At 50.4% G+C, this 24,134-nt stretch overlaps 1 protein-coding gene across 1 annotated transcript in view; it reads left to right on the top strand.

The window, feature by feature from the left end:
• The first annotated feature begins 294 nt into the window (after positions 1-294).
• Positions 295-24,134, top strand: part of LOC137377995 (uncharacterized) — a 94,246-nt gene continuing 70,406 nt past the window's right edge. Inside the window, exons 1-3 of the mRNA XM_068048020.1 lie at positions 295-366; positions 1,322-1,523; positions 20,311-20,410. Coding sequence (XP_067904121.1) covers positions 1,360-1,523; positions 20,311-20,410 — 264 coding nt within the window. The 5' untranslated portion in view covers positions 295-366; positions 1,322-1,359. The remainder of the gene's footprint in view (positions 367-1,321; positions 1,524-20,310; positions 20,411-24,134) is intronic.

Below are 24,134 nucleotides of genomic sequence, written 5' to 3'. Positions count from 1 at the left end.
GCAGAGGGGGATAGGTTTAGGGAGGGGAATTCAAGTTTAGGGCCTAGGCAGTTGAAGGCATAGCCACAACAAAAGGAGTGGGGCAACCGACAAGAGAGGCACTGGGCAATGTCCCTTACAGCACTCTTGTAAAGCTCTGTAGATGATGTGGGGGAGGCCTGTCACTGGGTTGTGAGGTGTTTTGATTTCTGAGTGTTGATTCTTTCCTGTACCTGTCTTTACAGAGTGTTATAAAATGGGTCCTGATCGATTGCCGCACCAGGCGTTTCTGACCCTGACCAGTGATACCTGGGAAGCCAGTGGACTCCACAATACGAGCAGCAAACCAATTGTCAAGAAAGGATCATCAGCTGGGAATTCAACCAGGTTTGTGTAAACTCCAGTCACATTCAGGCAGAAGACAGCACAGAGAGAATTTAACGAGGAGATTCAAGGTACATTTCCTGGCCAAAGGGAGGTGCCAGGAAATAGCATGGTGACACGTCTTCTTGAAGCCAACTCTGGGTACGGATTTTGTTTAGTTCTTTCATGAGACGTGGGCATGCCTGGCAAGGCCAGCATTTGTTGCCCAAACCTAATTTCCCTTGACGGCTGAGTGGCTTGCTGGGCCATTTAAGAGTCAACCACATTGCAGTGGGTCTGGAGTCACAGACCAGGTAAGGACAGCAGATTTCCTTCCCAAAGGAGATTAGTGAACTAGATGGCTTTTTATGACAATATACAAACTGGGTGGTTTTATTTTAATAAAAAAAAGTCAACAGATGGAACAATCCGCCGAACAAAGGCGGTGGAAGGGTGCCACCACCACCCGGTAAACGGGACCTGGAACAATCAGAGATCAGCAGCCGCCAGTCTCTCAATCCGGTGCCGGGGAGGAGTGTGGATGGGGGTGGGGGGGAAGGGAGGTGGCACCATTACTGATACTAGCTTTCAATTCCAGATGTTTATTAATTAATTGAAATTAAATTCCATCAGATACCAAGGTGGGGTTTGAACCCATATCCCCAGGTGATTAGCTTGGGCCTCTGGATCACTAGCTCAGTGACCATTGCCACTAAGCCACTCTTTCCTGGGGGACTTTTTACTCAGATGGACTTTGCTCGCTCGCAATTGATATAGAGCTCCAATTCCATAATCAGTATGATAATGAAGTCCTGTGTAACTTCAGAATACAAACAGCTGATCACACCATCCATTCTCCCCACCGCCCCCACTCCCACCTTTATCACTGAGGTTAAAGCCCGGTCACATTCTGCACATTCTTAAAAATGAATTGTTTAAACTTCGATTGCTATGCCTAAAGTTTTGAAAATGGTTCCAGCAGTCAGTGTTCCTCTACCCCTGAGTTATTACTGGAGGATGAATGAAGAGTTACTGGGGAGGTTCCTCTGCACAATAGCTCTGCAAGCACCTACCATTCTCCACAAAGCTGTGCTTACAGATACCTGGGCCTGTCAGGAATGGACTGCTATGCAGGCTGGGATGGGCAGGCAAGTAGTGGAGATGACTACTCTGGAGATAAGGTGAGTACTACTAAAGTGGTTTTTTTTTTAAAGAATTTTAGATTGAAGTGGGTAGAACAAGGCCCCTATTATAATTAGTATTTTTTAATTAAGGGAGTAAATAATTAATCTAAGGATAAGTCATGGCAGGAGAGCTCAGCCCCGTGATATGTTCCTCCTGCGCTATGTGAGAAAGCAGGGATGCTTCCAGTGTCCCTGACCTCCCAGGGGAAAGCAGCAACAGCCAACAGCAGGGGAGGAAAAGGGTTGGAAGAGCTACAGTGATAGGGGATTCTATCGTAAGGGGTGCAGATAGGTGTTTCTGTGGCCACAAACGAGACTCCAGGATGGTATGTTGCCTCCCTGGTGCTAGGGTCAAGGATGTCTCGGAGCGGCTGCAGGACATTCTGAAAGGGGAGGGTGAGCAGCCAGAGGTCGTGGTCCATATTGGTACTAACGACATAGGCAGGAAAAGAGATGTGGTCCTGCAAAGTGAATATAGGGAATTAGGTAGAAGGTTAAAAAGCAGAACTTCTAGGGCTGTAATCTCAGGATTACTCCCTGTGCCACGTGCTAGTGAGGGTAGGGATAGGAGGATTAGGAAAATGAATGCATGGCTGAAGAGCTGGTGTAGGTGGGAGGGCTTCAGCTACTTGGATCATTGGGATCTCTTCTGGTTCAGAGGTGACCTGTACAAGAAGGACAGGTTGCATCTAAACTGGAGGGGAACCAATATCCTTGCGGGGAGGTTTGCCAGCTCTACTCGGGAGAGTCTTGCAGGGGGGTGGGACCCAAAGTAGTAGTCTCTCAGATGAGATAGTTGAGGCAAATGTAGAGGTATAAAGCAAGCAAGTCCAGTAGGCAGGCTGGGCAGGGGCAGGACAGGGAGCGTGGAAGGTCTGGTAGGCTAAACTGCATTTACTTTCATGCAAGAAGCCTTACAGGTAAGGCAGATGAACTCAGAGCATGGATCGGTACATGGGATTGCGATATTATAGCTATTACGGAAACGTGGTTGAGGGATGGGCAGGACTGGCAGCTCAATGTTCCGGGGGAACCGATCTTTCCGGTGTGAGAGGTGGAGGTAAGAGAGGAGGGGGATTTGCACTATTGATTAGGGAGGACATCACGGCAGTACCTAGAGAGGATATCCCGGGGGGAATGTCCAGCGAGGCCATATGGGTAGAACTTAGAAATAAGAAAGGGGTGATCACTTTGATGGGATTATACTATAGGCCCCCCAATAGTCAGAGGGAATTGGAGGAGCATATATGTAGGGAAATCACAGATAGGTGTAGGAATTATAGGGTTGTAATAGCAGGTGATTTTAACTTCCCTAATATTGACTGGGACTGCCTGAGTGCTAAGGGATCAGATGGGGAAGAATTTGTTAAGTGTGTCCAGGATAGTTTTCTGAAGCAGTATGTGGATGGCCCTACTAGAGATGGGGCTACACTCGACCTCCTCTTAGGAAATGAGGATGGGCAGGTGGTTGATGTGTCAGTGGGGGAGCACTTTGGGACCAGTGACCATAACTCTATTAGCTTCAAGATAGTTATGGAAAAGGATAGGACTGGTCCTCAGGTTGAAGTCCTAAATTGGGGGAAGGCTAATTTCGATGGCATCAGATAGGAACTCTCAAAAGTTGAATGGGAGAGGCTGTTTACAGGTAAAGGGACGTCTGGCAAGTGGGAGGCTTTTAAAAATGAGATAGGAAGAGTTCAGGGCCAGCATGTTCCTGTTAGATGGAAGGGCAAGGCTGGCAAGTTTAGGGAACATTGGTTGATGAGGGATATTGAGGGTCTGGTCAGGACAAAGAAGGAGGCATTAGAACATTACAGCGCAGTACAGGCCCTTCGGCCCTCGATGTTGCGCCGATCATCTGACCTACACTATTCCATTTTCATCCATATGTCTATCCAATGACCACTTAAATGCCCTTAAAGTTGGCGAGTCTACTACTGTTGCAGGCAGGGCGTTCCACGCCCCTACTACTCTCTGCGTAAAGGAACTACCTCTGACATCTGTCCTATATCTTTCACCCCTCAACTTAAAGCTATGTCCCCTCGTGTTTGCCATCATCATCCGAGGAAAAAGTCTCTCACTATCCACCCTATCTAACCCTCTGATTATCTTGTATGTCTCTATTAAGTCACCTCTCCTCCTCCTTCTCTCCAACGAAAACAACCCCAAGTCCCTCAGCCTTTCCTCGTAAGACCTTCCTTCCATACCAGGCAACATCCTAGTAAATCTCCTCTACACCCTTTCCAAAGCTTCCACATCCTTCCTATAATGCGGTGACCAGAACTGCACGCAATACTCAAGGTGCGGCCTCACCAGAGTTTTGTACAGCTGCATCATGACCTCGTGGCTCCGAAACTCGATCCCCATACTAATAAAAGCTAACACACCATATGCCTTCTTAACAGCCCTATTAACCTGGGTAGCAACTTTCAGGGATTTATGTACCTGGACACCAAGATCTCTCTGCTCATCTACACTACCAAGAATCTTCCCATTAGCCCAGTACTCTGCATTGCTGTTACTCCTTCCAAAGTGAATCACCTCACACTTCTCCGCATTAAACTCCATTTGTCATCTCTCAGCCCAGCTCTGCAGCCTATCTATGTCCCTCTGTACCCTACAACACCCTTCGACACTATCCACAACTCCACCGACCTTCATGTCATCCGCAAATTTACTAACCCACCCTTCTACACCCTCATCCAGGTCATTTATAAAAATGACAAACAGCAGTGGCCCCAAAACAGAACCTTGCGGTACACCACTAGTAACTAAACTCCAGGATGAACATTTGCCATCAACCACCACCCTCTGTCTTCTTTCAGCTAGCCAATTTCTGATCCAAAGCTCTAAATCGCCTTCAACCCCATACTTCCGTATTTTCTGCAATAGCCTACCACGGGGAACCTTATCAAACGCCTTACTGAAATCCATATACACCACATCCACGGCTTTACCCTCATCCACCTGTTTGGTCACCTTCTCGAAAAACTCAATAAGGTTTGTGAGGCACGACCTACCTTTCACAAAACCGTGCTGACTATCGCAAATGAACTTATTCTTTTCAAGATGATTATAAATCCTATCTCTTATAACCCTTTCCAACATTTTACCCACAACCGAAGTAAGGCTCACAGGTCTATAATTACCAGGGCTGTCTCTACTCCCCTTATTGAACAAGGGGACAACATTTGCTATCCTCCAGTCCTCCGGCACTACTCCTGTCGACAATGACGACATAAAGATCAACAACAACGGCTCTGCAATCTCCTCCCTGGCTTCCCAGAGAATCCTAGGATAAATCCCATCTGGCCCAGGAGACTTATCTATTTTCACTCTTTCCAAAATTGCTAACACCTCCTCCTTGTGAATCTCAATCCCATCTAGCCTAGTAGGCTGTATCTCAGTAATCACATCGGCAACATTTTCTTTCTCTACTGTAAATACTGACGAAAAATATTCATTTAACGCTTCCCCTATCTCCTCTGATTCCGCACACAACTTCCCACTGCTATCCTTGATTGGCCCTGTTCTAACTCTTATCATTCTTTTATTCCTGATATACCTATAGAAAGCCTTAGGGTTTTCTTTGATCCTATCCGCCAATGACTTCTCGTGTCCTCTCCTTGCTCTTCTTAGCCCTCCCTTTAGATCCTTCCTGGCTAGCTTGTAACTCTCAAGCGCCCTAACTGAGCCTTCACGCCTCATCCTAACATAAGCCGCCCTCTTCCTCTTGACAAGCGCTTCAACTTCTTGAGTAAACCACGGCTCCCTCGCTCGACAACTTCCTCCCTGCCTGACAGGTACATACTTATCAAGGACACGCATTAGCTGCTCCTTGAATAAGCTCCACATTTCGTTTGTGCCCATCCCCTGCAGTTTCCTTCCCCATCCTACACATCCTAAATCTTGCCTAATCGCGTCATAATTTCCTTTCCCCCAGCTATAATTCTTGCCCTGCGGTATATACCTGTCCCTGCCCATCGCTAAGGTAAACCTAACCGAATTGTGATCACTATCGCCAAAGTGCTCACCTACATCTAAATCGAACACCTGGCCGGGTTCATTACCCAGTACCAAATCCAATGTGGCATCGCCCCTGGTTGGCCTGTCCACATACTGTGTCAGAAAACCCTCCTGCACACACTGGACAAAAACTGACCCATCTAAAGTACTCGAACTATAGTATTTCCAGTCAATATTTGGAAAGTTAAAGTCCCCCATAACCACTACCCTGTTACTCTCGCTCCTGTCGAGAATCATCTTCGCTATCCTTTCCTCTACATCTCTGGAACTATTCGGAGGTCTATAGAAAACTCCCAACAGGGTGACCTCTCCTCTCCTGTTTCTAACCTCGGCCCATACTACCTCAGTAGACGAGTCCTCAAACGTCCTTTCTGCCGCTGTAATACTTTCCTTGATTAACAATGCCACACACCCCCCTCTTTTACCCTCTTCTCTGTTCTTACTGAAACATCTAAATACCGGAACCTGCAACATCCATTCCTGCCCCTGCTCTACCCATGTCTCTGAAATGGCCACAACATCAGGATCCCAGGTACCAACCCATGCTGCAAGCTCACCCACCTTATTCCGGATGCTCCTGGCGTTGAAGTAGACACACTTTAAACCAAGTTCTTGCTTGCCAGTGCCCTCTTGCGTCCCTGTAACCTTATCCCCTACCTCACTACTCTCAACAGCCTGTACACTGGAACTACAATTTAGGTTCCCATTCCCCTGCTGATTTAGTTTAAACTCCCCCGAAGAGCACTAACAAATCTCCCCCCCAGGATATTGGTACCCCTCTGGTTCAGGTGAAGACCATCCTGTTTGTAGAGGTCCCACCTACCCCAGAAAGAGCCCCAATTATCCAGGAAACCAAAACCCTCCCTCCTACACCATCCCTGCAGCCACGTGTTCAACTCCTCTCTCTCCCTATTCCTCTCTTCGCTAGCACGTGGCACGGGCAACAGCCCAGAGATAACAACTCTGGTTGTTCTCGCTCTAAGCTTCCACCCTAGCTCCCTGAATTTCTGCCTTACATCCCCATCTCTCTTCCTACCTATGTCGTTGGTGCCTATGTGGACCACGACTTGGGGGTGCTCCCCCTCCCCTTTAAGGATCCCAAAAACACGATCAGAGACATCACGTACCCTGGCACCTGGGAGGCAACACACCAACCGTGAGTCTCTCTCGTTCCCACAGAACCTCCTATCTGTTCCCCTAACTATGGAGTCCACAATGACTAATGCTCTGCTCCTCTTCCCCTTTCCCTTCTGAGCAACAGGGACAGACTCTGTGCCAGAGACCTGCACCCCATTGCTTACCCCTGGTAAGTCGTCCCCCCCAACAGTATCCAAAACGGTATACCTGTTGTTGAGGGAAACGGCCACAGGGGATCCCTGCACTGCCTGCTGGTTCCCTTTCCTTCCCCTGACGGTAACCCATCTACCTACTTCTTTTACCTGAGGTGTGACTGCCTCCCTATAACTCCTGTCAATAATCCCCTCCGCCTCCCGAATGATCCGAAGTTCATCCAGCTCCAGCTCCAGTTCCCTAACGCGGTTCTCGAGGAGCTGGAGTTGGGTGCACTTCCCGCAGATGCAGTCAGCAGGGACACTCTTGGCGACCCCTACCTCCCACATTCTGCAAGAGGAACATACAACTGCCTTGACCTCCATTCCCACTATTCTGGATTCCCAACAAATCTACTGAAAAACCAAACGAAAAAAAAAAGTCAAAACTTGTTCGCTTAGCAATCCGACGGACTGAACTTTTTAAACAAAAAGCTTACCTTATCAACACACCAGAGTCCTTTTTTTTTGGTTAGAGGAGGAGGGTGGGTGGGAGACACTACACGTGTAGTGTCTCGGGTACTGCCACTGCCCAAATAAATAGTTTTCCCTTACCCAGCAGTCCCCTGGTCCTCCGAAACAAAAGGGGATTAACTTGTAACTTACTGAAATTGACCGCTCAGCTGTATGTCCGCTCCGCACCTTGTTCTGTCAAGCTGCTCCTCGCAAAAAGCCTTGCATACGTCAGGTACAGGCAGCTGGGATCGAGCGAGTCCCTCGAGGAGTATAGGGGATGTAGGAGTACATTTAAGAAGGAAATTAGGAGGGAAAAAAGGGGCCATGAGATTTCCCTGGCAGATAAGATGAAGGAGAATCCTAAAAGATTCTCTAAGTATATTAAGAGTAAAAGGGCAGCTAGGGAGAGAGTAGGTCCCCTTAAGGATCAGTGTGGCAATCTATGTGTGAAGCCATGGGAAATGGGCGAGGTCTTAAATGAATACTTCTCGTCCGTATTTACTGTGGAGAAGGTCATGGAAGCTAGTGAGTTCAAGGGAGGGAACACCGAAGCCTTACATCAGTGGTGGGAAAGTTATTGGAAGGGATTCTGAGAGACAGGATTTATATGCATCTGGAAAGGCATGGTCTGATTAGGGATAGTCAGCATGGCTTTGTGCGTGGGAAATCATGTCTCACGAATTTGATTGAGTTTTACGAGGAGGTGACCAAGAAGATTGACGAGGGTAGGGCGATGGATGTTGTCTGCATGGACTTTAGCGAGGCCTTTGACAAGGTCCCGCATGGTAGGCTGGTCCAGAAGGTTCGAACACATGGGATCCAGGGTGAGCTAGCAAATTGGATACAAAATTGGCTTGGTGATAGGAGGCGGAGGGTGGTAGTGGTGAGTTGTTTTTCAGATTGGAGGCCAGTGACCAGTGTTGTGCCGCAGGGATCAGTGCTGGGCCCTCTGTCATATATATTAATGACTTGGATGTAAATGTAAGGGGCATGATTAGTAAGTTAGCAGATGACACCAAAATTGGTGGTATAGTGGACAGTGAAGAAGGTTGTCTAAGGTTACAACAGGATACAAATCAACTGGGAAAGTGGGAAAGGGAGTGGCAAATGGAATTTAACGCAGACAAGTGTGAAGTGATGCATTTTGGGAAGTTAAACCAGGGCAGGACATATACAGTGAATGGCAGGGCCCTGGGGAGTGTTGTTGAGCAGAGAGACCTTGGGGTGCAAGTCCATAGTTCCCTGAAAGTGGCAACACAGGTAGACAGGGTGGTGAAGAAGGCATATGGCATGCTTGCCTTCATCGGCCGAGGCATTGAGTACACGAGTTGGGACGTCATGTTACAGTTGTACATGACGTTCGTTAGGCCGCATTTGGAGTACTGTGTGCAGTTCTGGTCGCCCCACTACAGGAAAGATGTGATCGAGCTAGAGAGGGTGCAGGAAAGATTCACAAGGATGTTGTCTGGTTTGGAGGGCTTGAGTTATAAAGAGAGATTGGATAGGCTGGGTCTGTTTTCCCTGGAGCGAAGGAGGCTGAGAGGGGACATGATAGAAGTATGTAAAATTATGAGAGGCACAGATAGGGTAGATAGCCAGAGTCTGTTTCCCATGGTAGGGGTGACTAAAACTGGAGGGCATAGATTTAAGGTGAGAGGGAGGAGGTTTAAAGGGGATCAAAGGGGTAAATTTTTCACACAAAGAATAGTGGGTATCTGGAATGAGCTGCCTGAGGAGGTGGTGGAGGCAGGAACAGTAGCGACATTTAAGAGTCATCTGGACAGGTACTTGAATGAGCAAAGCATAGAGGGATATGGAATTAATGCAGGCAGGTGGGATGAGTATAGATAGGCATTATGGACGCGGTGGGCCGAAGGGCTTGGTTCTATGCTCTACGACTCTATGACTAGCAGACAGTCTTAACCAGTGCTATTGTGTCTGGGGGCCACCACTAACATCCACAGCTGCCCCAACATTTGTGTTTTGGGTCCATCCAGATGGACGCAGGGCAGGCCCAAAACATCATCCAGGCTGCAGTGTACAAATTCATGGAGTTTATCATCAGGGTAAACACTGTTCCCACTTCTCCATCGGGCAAGAAACAGAATGATAAGAGAATTCTTCCACATCACAAGAATTGGCAAAGTCCAGATGATGTTGATTTTGGCATGTAGCCATCCAGGCCTTTGAGCACAATGCCATGATGCTCATCACTCACCACAGCTTCCACTCCCATTTCCAGGTGCACACTGCCCAGGCAGCACAGAGCATGCAGGTCAGTGCACACTGCCCAGGCAGCACAGAGCATGCAGGTCAGTGCACACTGCCCAGGCAGCACAGAGCATGCAGGTCAGTGCACACTGCCCAGGCAGCACAGGGCATGCAGGTCAGTGCACACTGCCCAGGCAGCACAGAGCATGCAGGTCAATGCACACTGCCCAGGCAGCACAGAGCATGCAGGTCAGTGCACACTGCCCAGGCAGCACAGAGCATGCAGGTCAATGCACACTGCCCAGGCAGCACAGGGCATGCAGGTCAATGCACACTGCCCAGGCAGCACAGAGCATGCAGGTCAATGCACACTGCCCAGGCAGCACAGGGCATGCAGGTCAATGCACACTGCCCAGGCAGCACAGAGCATGCAGGTCAATGCACACTGCCCAGGCAGCACAGGGCATGCAGGTCAGTGCACACTGCCCAGGCAGCACAGAGCATGCAGGTCAGTGCACACTGCCCAGGCAGCACAGGGCATGCAGGTCAGTGCACACTGCCCAGGCAGCACAGAGCATGCAGGTCAGTGCACACTGCCCAGGCAGCACAGGGCATGCAGGTCAATGCACACTGCCCAGGCAGCACAGGGCATGCAGGTCAATGCACACTGCCCAGGCAGCACAGAGCATGCAGGTCAGTGCACACTGCCCAGGCAGCACAGGGCATGCAGGTCAATGCACACTACCCAGGCAGCACAGGGCATGCAGGTCAGTGCACACTGCCCAGGCAGCACAGAGCATGCAGGTCAGTGCACACTGCCCAGGCAGCACAGGGCATGCAGGTCAATGCACACTACCCAGGCAGCACAGGGCATGCAGGTCAGTGCACACTGCCCAGGCAGCACAGGGCATGCAGGTCAGTGCACACTGCCCAGGCAGCACAGTGCATGCAGGTCAATGCACACTGCCCAGGCAGCACAGGGCATGCAGGTTAATGCACACTGCCCAGGCAGCACAGAGCATGCAGGTCAGTGCACACTGCCCAGGCAGCACAGGGCATGCAGGTTAATGCACACTGCCCAGGCAGCACAGGGCATGCAGGTTAATGCACACTGCCCAGGCAGCACAGGGCATGCAGGTCAGTGCACACTGCCCAGGCAGCACAGGGCATGCAGGTCAGTGCACACTGCCCAGGCAACACAGGGCATGCAGTTTAATGCACACTGCCCAGGCAGCACAGGGCATGCAGGTTAATGCACGCTGCCCAAGCAGCACAGGGCATGCAAGTTAATGCACACTGCCCAGGCAGCACAGGGCATGCAGGTTAATGCACACTGCCCAGGCAGCACAGGGCATGCAGGTCAGTGCACACTGCCCAGGCAGCACAGGGCATGCAGGTTAATGCACACTGCCCAGGCAGCACAGGGCATGCAAGTTAATGCACACTGCCCAGGCAGCACAGGGCATGCAAGTTAATGCACACTGCCCAGGCAGTACAGGGCATGCAGGTCAGTGCACACTGCCCAGGCAGCACAGGGCATGCAAGTTAATGCACACTGCCCAGGCAGCACAGGGCATGCAGGTCAGTGCACACTGCCCAGGCAGCACAGAGCATGCAGGTTAATGCACACTGCCCAGGCAGCACAGAGCATGCAGGTCAGTGCACACTGCCCAGGCAGCACAGAGCATGCAGGTTAATGCACGCTGCCCAGGCAGCACAGGGCATGCAGGTTAAAGCACGCTGCCCAGGCAGCACAGAGCATGCAGGTTAATGCACGCTGCCCAGGCAGCACAGGGCATGCAGGTTAAAGCACGCTGCCCAGGCAGCACAGAGCATGCAGGTTAATGCACGCTGCCCAGGCAGCACAGGGCATGCAGGTCAATGCACACTGCCCAGGCAGCACAGAGCATGCAGGTCAGTGCACACTGCCCAGGCAGCACAGAGCATGCAGGTCAGTGCACACTGCCCAGGCAGCACAGAGCATGCAGGTCAGTGCACACTGCCCAGGCAGCACAGAGCATTCAGGTTAATGCACGCTGCCCAGGCAGCACAGAGCATGCAGGTCAGTGCACACTGCCCAGGCAGCACAGAGCATGCAGGTTAATGCACGCTGCCCAGGCAGCACAGAGCATGTAGGTCAGTGCACACTGCCCAGGCAGCACAGAGCATGCAGGTTAATGCACGCTGCCCAGGCAGCACAGAGCATGCAGGTTAATGCACGCTGCCCAGGCAGCACAGAGCATGCAGGTTAATGCACACTGCCCAGGCAGCACAGGGCATGCAGGTTAATGCACGCTGCCCAAGCAGCACAGAGCATGCAGGTTAATGCACGCTGCCCAGGCAGCACAGAGCATGCAGGTTAATGCACGCTGCCCAGGCAGCACAGGGCATGCAGGTTAAAGCACGCTGCCCAGGCAGCACAGAGCATGCAGGTTAATGCACGCTGCCCAGGCAGCACAGGGCATGCAGGTTAATGCACGCTGCCCAGGCAGCACAGAGCATGCAGGTCAGTGCACACTGCCCAGGCAGCACAGAGCATGCAAGTTAATGCACACTGCCCAGGCAGCACAGGGCATGCATGTCAGTGCACACTGCCCAGGAAACACTCACACTTTCATACAACAGCGTAACCCTCTGTGCATGCGTAATTTGAGCAAAAAGCCTGTACTGTCTCCATCTCTATCTATCTCTCTCTCTCTCTCTCTAACTCACTGCCTCCCTCTCTCACTCACTGCCTGTACTGTCTTTCTCTCTCTCTCTCTCTCTCTCTCTCTCTCTCTCTCTCTCTCTCTCTCTCTCTCTCTCTCACTTACTGTCTGTACTGTGTCTCTCTCACTCATTGCCTGTACACTCTCTCTACCTCACTCACTGCACATACTCTCACTCGCTCTCTCTCTCTCTCTCACTGCACGTACTCTCTCACTCACTGCACGTACTCTCTCACTCACTGCCTGTACTGCCTCTCTCTCACTCACTGCCTGTACTGCCTCTCTCTCACTCACTGCCTGTACTGCCTCTCTCTCTCTCACTGCCTGTACTGCCTCTCTCTCACTCACTGCCTGTACTGCCTCTCTCTCTCTCACTGCCTGTACTGCCTCTCTCTCACTCACTGCCTGGACACACACTCTCTCTCACTGCCTGTACTCACTCACTCTCACTCACTCACTCACTCACTCACTCACTCACTCACTCACTCACTCACTCACTCACTCACTCACTCACTCACTCACTCACTCACTGCCTGTACTGTCTGTCTCTCTCTCTCACTCACTGCCTGTACTGTCTGTCTCTCTCACTCACTGCATGTACTCACTCTCTCTCTTTCACTCACTGCATGTAGATTCTCTCTCTCTCTCTCTCTCACTCTCTCTCTCACTGCCTGTACACTCTCTCTCTCTCTCTCTCTCTCTCTCTCACTGCCTGTACACACTCTCTCTCTCTCTCTCTCTCTCTCTCTTTCTTTCACTGACTGCCTGTACTGTCTGTCTGTCTCTCTCTCACTGCCTGTACTGTCTCTCTCACTCACTCACTGCCTGTACTGTCTCTCTCACTCACTCACTGCCTGTACTGTCTCTCTCTCTCACTCACTCACTGCCTGTACTCTCTCTCTCTCTCTCTCCCACTCACTGCCTGTACTCTCTCTCTCCCCCACTCACTGCCTGTACTGTCTCACTCACACTCACCTCACACTCACCACTCACCTCACTCACCTCACTCACTCACTCACTCACTCACTCACTGCCTGTACTGTCTGTCTCTCTCTCTCACTCACTGCCTGTACTGTCTGTCTCTCTCTCTCACTCTCTCTCACTCACTGCATGTACTCACTCTCTCTCTTTCACTCACTGCATGTAGATTCTCTCTCTCTCTCTCTCTCTCTCACTCTCTCTCTCTCTCACTCTCTCACTCTCTCTCTCTCTCTCTCTCTCTCTCTCTCTCTCTCACTGCCTGTACAAACACTCTCTCTCTCTCTCTCTCTCTCTCTCTCTCTCACTGACTGCCTGTACTGTCTGTCTCTCTCTCACTGCCTGTACTGTCTCTCTCTCACTCACTCACTGCCTGTACTGTCTCTCTCTCACACTCACTCACTGCCTGTACTCTCTCTCTCTCCCACTCACTGCCTGTACTCTCTCTCTCCCCCACTCACTGCCTGTACTGCCCCCCTCTCTCTCTCACACTGCCTGTACTGTCTCTGTCTCTCTCTCTCTCACTCACTGCCTGTACTCTCTCTCACTCACTGCATGTACTCTCTCTCTCTCTCTCTCTCTCACACTCGCTCTTTCACTCACTGCATGTAGTTTCTCTCTCTCTCTGTCTCTCACTCACTCACTGCCTGTACTGTCTTTCTCTCTCTCACTGACTGCCTGTACTGTCTCTCTCTCTCACTGCCTGTACTCTCTCTCTCTCTCACTCACTGCCTGTACTGTGTCTCTCTCTCACTTACTGTCTGTACTATCTCTCTGTCACTCATTGCCTGTACTCTCTCTCTCTCTCTCACACTGCCTGTACTGTCTGTCTGTCTCTCTCTCTCTCTCACTCACTGCCTGTACTGTCTCTCTCTCACTTACTGTCTGTATTATCTCTCTCTCACTCATTGCCTGTACACTCTCTCTCTCTCACTCACTGCCTGTACTGTGTCTCTCTCTCACTTACTGTCTGTACTATCTCTCTGTCACTCATTGCCTGTACTCTCTCTCTCTCTCTCCCACTCACTGCCTGTACTCTCTCTCTCCCCCACTCACTGCCTGTACTCTCTCTCTCCCCCACTCACTGCCTGTACTGCCTCTCTCTCTCTCTCACACTGCCTGTACTGTCTGTCTCTCTCTCTCTCTCACTCACTCACTGCCTGTACTCTCTCTCACTCACTGCATGTACTCTCTCTCTCACTGCCTGTACTGTCTCTCTCTCACTTACTGTCTGCACTATCTCTCTCTCACTCACTGCATGTACACTCTCTCTCACTCTCTCTCTCTCTCACTCACTGCCTGTACACACACACTCTCACTCACTGCATGTAGTTTCTCTCTCTCTCTCTCTCTCTGTCACTCACTCACTGCCTGTACTGTCTTTCTCTCTCTCACTCACTGCCTGTACTCTCTCTCTCTCTCACTGCCTGTACTCTCTCTCTCTCTCTCACTGCCTGTACTCTCTCTCTCTCTCTCACTCACTGCCTGTACTGTTTCTCTCTCTCTCTCTCACTCACTGCCTGTACCGTGTCTCTCTCTCACTTACTTTCTGTACTATCTCTCTCTCACTCATTGCCTGTACTCACTCTCTTTCCCACTCACTGCCTGTACTGCCTCTCTCTCTCTCACACTGCCTGTACTGTCTGTCTGTCTGTCTGTCTGTCTCTCTCTCTCACTCACTGCCTGTACTCTCTCTCACTCACTGCATGTACACTCTGTCACTCACTGCCTGTACTCTCTCTCACTCACTGCATGTACACTCTGTCACTCACTGCCTGTACTCTCTCTCACTCACTGCATGTACACTCTCTCTCACTCACTGCATGTACACTCTCTCTCACTCACTGCCTGTACACACACTCTCTCTTTCACTCACTGCATGTAGTTTCTCTCTCTCTCTCTGTCTCTCACTCACTCACTGCCTGTACTGTCTTTCTCTCTCTCACTCACTGCCTCTACTGTCTCTCTCTCTCTCTCACTGCCTGTACACTCACTCTCTCTCTCTCTCTCTCACTCATTGCCTGTACTCTCTCTCTCTCTCTCATTGCCTGTACTCTCTCTCTCTCCCACTCACTGCCTGTACTCTCTCTCTCACCACTCACTGCCTGTACTGACTGACTGTCTCTCTCTCTCTCTCTCTCTCTCTCACTGCCTGTACTCTCTCTCTCACTGCCTGTACTGTCTCTCTCTCACTTACTGTCTGTACTATCTCTCTCTCACTCATTGCCTGTACACTCTCTCTCTGTCACTCACTGCCTGTACTCTCTCTCACTCACTGCATGTACACTCTCTCTCTCTCACTCACTGCCTGTACACACACTCTCTCTCTCACTCACTGCATGTAGTTTCTCTCTCTCTCTCTGTCTCTCACTCACTCACTGCCTGTACTGTCTTTCTCTCTCTCACTGACTGCCTGTACTGTCTCTCTCTCTCACTGCCTGTACTCTCTCTCTCTCACTGCCTGTACTCTCTCTCTCTCTCTCTCTCACTCACTGCCTGTACTGTTTCTCTCTCTCTCTCTCACTCACTGCCTGTACTGTGTCTCTCTCTCACTCACTGCCTGTACTGTGTCTCTCTCACTGCCTGTACACTCTCTCTCTCTCTCTCTCTCACTGCCTGTACTCTCTCTCTCTCTCTCTGTCTCTCACTCATTCACTGCCTGTACTGTCTCTCCATCTCTCACTCACTGCCTGTACCTTCTTTCTCTCTCTCACTCACTGCCTGTACTCTCTCTCTCTCTCTCTCTCTCTCTGCCTGTACACTCTCTCTCTCCCTCTCTCACTCACTGCCTGTACTTTCTCTCTCTCTCTCTCTCTCTCTCTCTCTCTCTCTCTCTCTCTCTCTCTCTCTCTCTCTCTCTCTCTCTCTCTCTCTCACTCACTGCATGTACACTCTCTCTCTCTCTCACTCACTGCATGTACACTCTCTCTCTCTCTCACTCACTGCATGTACACTCTCTCTCTCACTCACTGCCTGTACTGTCTGTCTCTCTCTCACTGCCTGTACTATGTCTCACTCACTCACTCACTGCCTGTACTGTCTCTCTCTCTCACTGCCTGTACACTCTCTGTCTCTTACTCACTGCCTGCACTGTCTCTCTCTCACTCACTGCCTGCACTGTCTCTCTCTCTCTGTCTCTCACTCACTCACTGCCTGTACTGTTTCTCTCTCTCTCACTCACTGCCTGCACTGTCTCTCTCTCTCACTCACTGCCTGTACTGTTTCTCTCTCTCTCTCACTCACTGCCTGTACTGTCTCTCTCTCTCTCACTCACTGCCTGTACTGTTTCTCTCTCTCTCTCACTCACTGCCTGTACTGTCTCTCCATCTCTCTCTCTGTCTCACTCACTGCCTGTACTTTCTCTCTCTCTCTCTCTCTCTCTCTCTCTCTCTCTCTCTCTCTCTCTCTCACTCACTGCATGTACTCTCTCTCTCTCTCTCTCACTCACTGCATGTACACTCTCTCTCTCTCTCACTCACTGCATGTACACTCTCTCTCTCTCTCTCTCTCACTCACTGCCTGTACTGTCTGTCTCTCTCTCACTGCCTGTACTATGTCTCACTCACTCACTCACTGCCTGTACTGTCTCTCTCTCTCACTGCCTGTACACTCTCTGTCTCTTACTCACTGCCTGCACTGTCTCTCTCTCACTCACTGCCTGCACTGTCTCTCTCTCTCTGTCTCTCACTCACTCACTGCCTGTACTGTTTCTCTCTCTCTCACTCACTGCCTGCACTGTCTCTCTCTCTCACTCACTGCCTGTACTGTTTCTCTCTCTCTCTCACTCACTGCCTGTACTGTCTCTCTCTCTCTCACTCACTGCCTGTACTGTTTCTCTCTCTCTCTCACTCACTGCCTGTACTGTCTCTCCATCTCTCTCTCTGTCTCACTCACTGCCTGTACTCTCTCTCACTCTCTCTCTCTCTCTCTCTCTCATTCCCTCACTCACTGCCTGTACTGTTTCTCTCACTCACTGCTGATATTGTGTCTCTCTCTCTCACCCATGCTGCCTGTGCTGTTGAACCTTCCTGGGAGTAAAGTCTTTTCAAAGGTTCAGGCTTGAATGTTGGCAATTGTGAACTTGCTGAGGTGTTGTAGATTTTTGGTGATTAAAACTTCAGTCTGGAAGCGGTGGTCACCTTCTAAGTTCTCTGCTGCAGCAAGTTGAAATATAGTATCAGCAGGGCATCTTCCTTCCCTTTTTTCTGGAAAGTGACTTTTGCTGTCTTCCCCCCTCCCCTCCCTCTCCAGGGAGCCACCTTTTAAGGTAAAAATCCATCACATTTGAGTCTCTGTCAGGTGACAAAGGGCCCTCTCCCCTGGTGTATTCACACAATGGTCCTGGATTTGGAAATCATTACTATCTGTTGGAGTCTGTATCGAGACTATTCTGTACAATGGTGCTACTTCACACCTATTCATCTTGGTTTAGGATATCGAGTCAGTCTGTTTACAGAACCTTTGTTAGTTCCATTCCTGTAGAGAGGAGTCATCAAAATGTAATGGTGCCCTTTCACAATTTCAATGGGTTTTCCACAGAGCTAATTCAGACGAGATTAACGAGCTTCATCCTCAACAGACGGATGTGTTTATTGACAGTACAGATGGGTCACCTGACCTCTACTTTTTGTCCACAGTACAAAGTGTCCATTTTCTTGTGGTTCAGTTCAACAGTTGCCTTTTTATTTCGAATTTCATCCAGTTCATTGTTTATTTCATTGTGGCTCCGACCGAGCATGACACACCACGCTACCTGTAACTGTTTCTCCATCTCTTACTGTCGCTGCCTGTACCATCTCTCCATCTCTTACCCACACTGCCTGTACTGCCTCTCCATCTCTTACCCACACTGCCTGTACTGCCTCTCCATCTCTTACCCACACTGCCTGTACTGCCTCTCCATCTCTTACCCACACTGCCTGTACTGCCTCTCCATCTCTTACCCACACTGCCTGTACTGCCCCTCCATCTCTTACCCACACTGCCTGTACTGCCCCCCCATCTCTTACCCACACAGCCTGTACTGCCCCCCCATCTCTTACCCACACAGCCTGTACTGCCTCTCCATCTCTTACCCACACAGCCTGTACTGCCTCTCCATCTCTTACCCACACTGCCTGTACTGCCTCTCCATCTCTTACGCACACTGCCTGTACTGCCTCTCCATCTCTTACGCACACTGCCTGTACTGCCCCCCCATCTCTTACCCACACAGCCTGTACTGCCTCTCCATCTCTTGCCCACACTGCCTGTACTGCCTCTCCATCTCTTACCCACACTGCCTGTACTGCCCCCCCATCTCTTACCCACACTGCCTGTACTGCCTCTCCATCTCTTACCCGCACTGCCTGTACTGCCCCCCATCTCTTACCCACACAGCCTGTACTGCCTCTCCATCTCTTACCCACACTGCCTGTACTGCCTCTCCATCTCTTACCCACACTGCCTGTACTGCCCCCCCATCTCTTGCCCACACTGCCTGTACTGCCTCTCCATCTCTTACCCACACTGCCTGTACTTCCCCCCCATCTCTTGCCCACACTGCTTGTACTGCCTCTCCATCTCTTGCCCACACAGCCTGTACTGCCTCTCCATCTCTTGCCCACACTGCCTGTACTGCCTCTCCATCTCTTACCCACACTGCCTGTACTGCCCCCCCATCTCTTGCCCACACTGCCTGTACTGCCTCTCCATCTCTTACCCACACTGCCTGTACTGCCTCTCCATCTCTTACCCACACTGCCTGTACTGCTCCCCCATCTCTTACCCACACTGCCTGTACTGCCTCTCCATCTCTTACCCACACTGCCTGTACTGCCTCTCCATCTCTTACCCACACTGCCTGTACTGCCCCCCCCATCTCTTACCCACACTGCCTGTACTGCCTCTCCATCTCTTACCCACACTGCCTGTACTGCCTCTCCATCTCTTACCCACACTGCCTGTACTGCCCCTCCATCTCTTACCCACACTGCCTGTACTGCCCCCCCATCTCTTACCCACACAGCCTGTACTGCCCCCCCATCTCTTACCCACACAGCCTGTACTGCCTCTCCATCTCTTACCCACACTGCCTGTACTGCCTCTCCATCTCTTACGCACACTGCCTGTACTGCCTCTCCATCTCTTACGCACACTGCCTGTACTGCCCCCCCATCTCTTACCCACACTGCCTGTACTGCCTCTCCATCTCTTGCCCACACTGCCTGTACTGCCCCCCCATCTCTTACCCACACTGCCTGTACTGCCCCCCCATTTCTTACCCACACTGCCTGTACTGCCCCCCCATCTCTTACCCACACAGCCTGTACTGCCTCTCCATCTCTTACCCACACTGCCTGTACTGCCCCCCCATCTCTTACCCACACAGCCTGTACTGCCTCCCCATCTCTTACCCACACTGCCTTTACTGCCTCTCCATCTCTTACCCACACTGCCTGTACTGCCTCTCCATCTCTTGCCCACACTGCCTGTACTGCCTCTCCATCTCTTACCCACACTGCCTGTACTGCCCCCCCATCTCTTACCCACACGGCCTGTACTGCCTCCCCATCTCTTACCCACACTGCCCGTACTGCCTCTCCATCTCTTACCCACACTGCCCATACTGCCTCTCCATCTCTTACCCACACTGCCCGTACTGCCTCTCCATCTCTTACCCATACTGCTTGTACTGCCTGTACTGCCTCTCCATCTCTTACCCATACTGCTTGTACTGCCTGTACTGCCTCTCCATCTCTTGCCCATACTGCCCGCGCTGCCTGTGCTGCCTCTCGCCCGCGCTGCCTGTGCCTCCTTGCTGCCTGTGCCGCCTTTCGCCCGCGCTGCCTGTGCCGCCTTGCTGCCTGTGCCGCCTCTTGCCCGCACATTTGTGCTGCCTCTCGCCCGCGCTGCCTGTGCCGCCTCTCTCCCGCGCTGCCTGTGCCGCCTCTCGCCCGCGCTGCCTGTGCCGCCTCTTGCCCGCGCTACATGTGCCATCTCTCGCCCGTGCTGCCTGTGCCACCTCTCGCCTGCGCTGCCTGTGCCGCCTGTCCGTCTCTGTCAGCCACATTGATTCTACTTACTCTCGATTTCCAGGAGCTGTAAAAAAAAGAATATTTCACCCAACAAAGTGAGGAACCAGACTAATGCTGAGTCTTACAGTTTAAGCACGATTGATAAAGCACTTTTTGAAGAGGTGAGTTAATGTAGGACACTATATTCTGTTCTAGCTAATTTATATTATGCACATATAGAAATGAAGCACAGGAGCAAACCAATTGGTCCATTAACTGCCTTGCATTGTCACCCTCGTTACCTCCCCACCAACCACCACAACACCTCAACCCACCACATAATCTCCTGGGGAAGGCAAATTTAACTTTATACCAAAATTTGGAAAAAGCTATTGGAATTTCCTCTTCAAAAACAAGAGGCCTTTCAGCCCTTTGAGCTTGTTACACAATTCAATCACATGGCTGATTCAAACTTCAGCACCATTTTCCCGCTCTTTTTTTCATACCCCTAGATACTCTTACTAACAAAAGTCTATCTGTGACAAGAGACAATGGTAACGCTGTACCCAAAACTACCTTTTTTATGTTGTTACATTAACCACACTCAGGAGCTCTTTCAGATCCTTTGTGAATATTCACATTTTGTTGCTGACAACACTGCTGCATATTGGCCGTGCCCTTCCAGGTCCCAGGTGCTGGAGTTTGTGGGAATTCAAGGTTTAATACTATCCAAAGAGTGGCCTATTCATTAGAACCAAGATTCGCAAGTTCTCATGTGGTGATATCAGCACAGATTGTTTATGTGTGGAAACTGAAATTGAATTTTAAGGTTGGAAACTGTATTGGTTTACCTCTGGCTTTGCTAGTTAATGAGTATAACCATCTTCAGATTTTTGTTGAATATTGTCTCAGGTTCATTGTCATTAGACACTCCCATAAATGGACCTCATGTACCCTATGATCTGGAGTGAACCTTTTTCTGGCAAGTGTTTAGTTACAGAGGACATTTGATCCAGAGACTGTCAATAAAAAAAACTGCTACACTGTTATACTTATGTAGGGTTTGCTCGCTGAAGTCAATTAGGTCAAGAATCTACCCAGACTTTAATATGGTTTCTAATTTTATTGACATTTAGATGCAGCAGTTTTACCAGATAGGAACAGGAGTAGGCCTCTTGTCCCTCACTCCCTCGAGCCTCTCCTGTCATTCTTTGAGATCGTGGCTGATCCGTATTGTTACGACACCCGGATAAAAAAGGAGTCTAGGGTTCCCTCTCAGCCTTCATCTAGTCTTACCACAACAGGGTTTAATTTTAAACACACACTTTTTTATTTTACCTCCCCCTTAGTGAATCCTTGTTCACTAACTTCCAGTTATAAGGCAAAGAAACTAGTCAAACGGTTTTTCTTAGATTTAAAAGAAAAAGGTTGAACTTTATTAAACTTAAACTCTAATTCGGTCAATGCATATGGATACGAGACGCATCCACGGTAGCATGCTATACGCGATACCCACATGCAGATAGAGACAGAAGAGAGCAGAAGAAATAAAGTGGAAAGGTTTGAGGCAATATATGAAGATGGTTTTGGTTACTGTTGTTCGAGCTCGCTGTAAAGTCCTTGATTGTAGATAGGTCTTCCTTTTTGTTGGGGCCCAGTATTCTTCTTAAACCTTGCTCGATGTAGGAGACTTCTCTCTTGAAGTTCATGTGTCCTCAGTGGGTCCAGAGGCTTGTGAGAAAGAGATGGGAGGAGACAGGAGAGGTCTTCTCAATCCAGGGGGCAAACAGTCTTTCAGAGTTCAAACTCTCCGAGGCTAGTTCAGAAAACCCTGGAACAGCCAGTTAGCCATGTGACCAGCTGGTTTAAACCAGTATGGCTTTTGTGGATTTTATCACCTTAGCAGTCTCTGGAATGCTCTTCCTTATACCTTCAATGTCTGGTGATCAAAATTCATTGTGGGTTGAATGTGTCAGGGAATGGTCCTTTTGTCTCTCCACAAGCACTGTTTGTTAGTATGCAAATGTGTTTCAGCTAAGTGTCTGGCAGCCTTGGAACAGACCTTCTCTTCTTCCCAGCAAGTAGAAAATCAGTGTTCATTTTACAAAATTAATACAAAGTGATTGATGACAACGCTACGTCATCAGAATGCGCCGCGGTGCGCACATGCGCACACGGTCTCGGGCCCTCTGCGCATGCGCTGCGGTCCGGATTGCCAGGACCAGTTTGCGCATGGCGCAGGTGACGTCATCGCGTACCGACATCTTCCTCGGGGAACACGCCAGGTTGGCCTTTGCGCATGCGCAAACTGGTCCTGGCAATCCGGGACCGCAGCGCATGCGCAGAGGGCCCGAGACCGTGTGCACATGTGCGTCAATCTTCCGAAAGCTTCGGGGCGAGTTTTTGAAAATGGAAGGAGGAGAGGTTTCGTCGGGCATTTTATCTCAATTATTTAGTCATTTTGGACATTTGCTTCATTTTTATTAAGATAGAGGAGATTGTTCCAAGGTAAGTTGCTCTGAAAATACATTTCAAGGGAGGGAAGGGGGGGAAGAAGGAAAAGAGGAAGGTAGGGGGGAAGGGAGGGAGGGACGGGGGGGCGAAGGGAGAGTCGGGGGGAGGGGGGAAAGGAGGGGAGGGAAGGGAGGGACGGGGGGAAGGGAGATCGGGGGTGAGGGGGGGAAAGGAGGGAAGGAAGGGAGGGTGGGAGAAGGAGGGAAGGGAGGGGGGGAAAGGAGGAAGGGAAGGGAGGTCGGGAGAGGAGGGGGGAGCAGCGGAGCGGAAAGGGGAGTGCCTTTTTCTGTGCATTGCGCCATAAACACAAGGACTGGCTGATGAGATGGAGCCAATTAATTTGCCCAACAATTGCCCGGAAGCACCTTCGGATGGAGGTGGCCACGCGCTGGGACATCAGTCCATGGATCCTGAGCGTTTCACCCCCCTGGCTTAATGATCTGATGGACCATACATACGCCTGCCTGTTCAAAGCTCCACTTCCCCCACCTGCGGTCCACTCTTCCTTGCTGTTCAGTTACACAGTCACCTGTTCCTGCACCCATCCAAGCAGTGCACGTGGACACACAGCCACATGTTTCCCCATCCGCCCTTGAAACAACCATGCAGAGCCTTGTGAGACTCCGCAATTGCCAGCTGCTGCCTGTCAAGCAGAGAAGGCGTCCAAAGGGGTCAAGCACTTGGGGAACATTCAGCAAGAAGAGACTGAGCACTAAAAGAAAACAAGCAAGCCGTGTCCAGTGGTAGCACAAATGTGAATGCTCTTGCTGCGTACACAACTGTGAGGTGGGAGTGCAGCCACACAGTTCTCCATCCTCAGTGTTGCTTTAAGGCAAAGGTAGATAAGAGTGAAAGAAATGGAAGATGATGCTGATAGTAGTAGGCAGGATTAAATGGGAATGGATGGGAAGACGCACGAGTAGCATAACCACTAGCAGGGAACAGCTGGGCTAAATGGCCTGCTTTATGTTCATAGTCCAAAAGAAATGTGCTTCTTTTTCCAGCACCCTCACATCATTCATGTTTTCCCTGAGAGCAGCATTGAACCATCACGAGATAGGGGCAGTTACGTCATCCTGACTCCTACAGCTGAGGTGGGTACTAAGTGATTCATTGGCCTATACTGCAGAGCATAAAGCATGTGCAACAGTAATTTCATTGGAGGGAGGGAAGCTCTGACTCTGATTTGCTTTTCTTCTTTTCATGTAAAACATGCCGTCGAGAAAACAATCCTCGAGACTTACGGTCAGCATTCAAGCAACGAAGACAACTGGATCATGCTGCGGAGCTCATCACGATGTGGAAAGGAACATTGCATTTATGGATGAATTGGGAATGCACATTGGGATGCGCTTGGGGAACATTCACCAAGAATAGACTGAGCTCAGACTC

The sequence above is a fragment of the Heterodontus francisci genome, chromosome 16 (genome assembly GCF_036365525.1).
Source record: "Heterodontus francisci isolate sHetFra1 chromosome 16, sHetFra1.hap1, whole genome shotgun sequence".
NCBI lineage: Eukaryota > Metazoa > Chordata > Chondrichthyes > Heterodontiformes > Heterodontidae > Heterodontus > Heterodontus francisci.
Note: the sequence above shows the minus strand (reverse complement) of the source record. Positions and strands in the feature narration are given on the sequence as shown.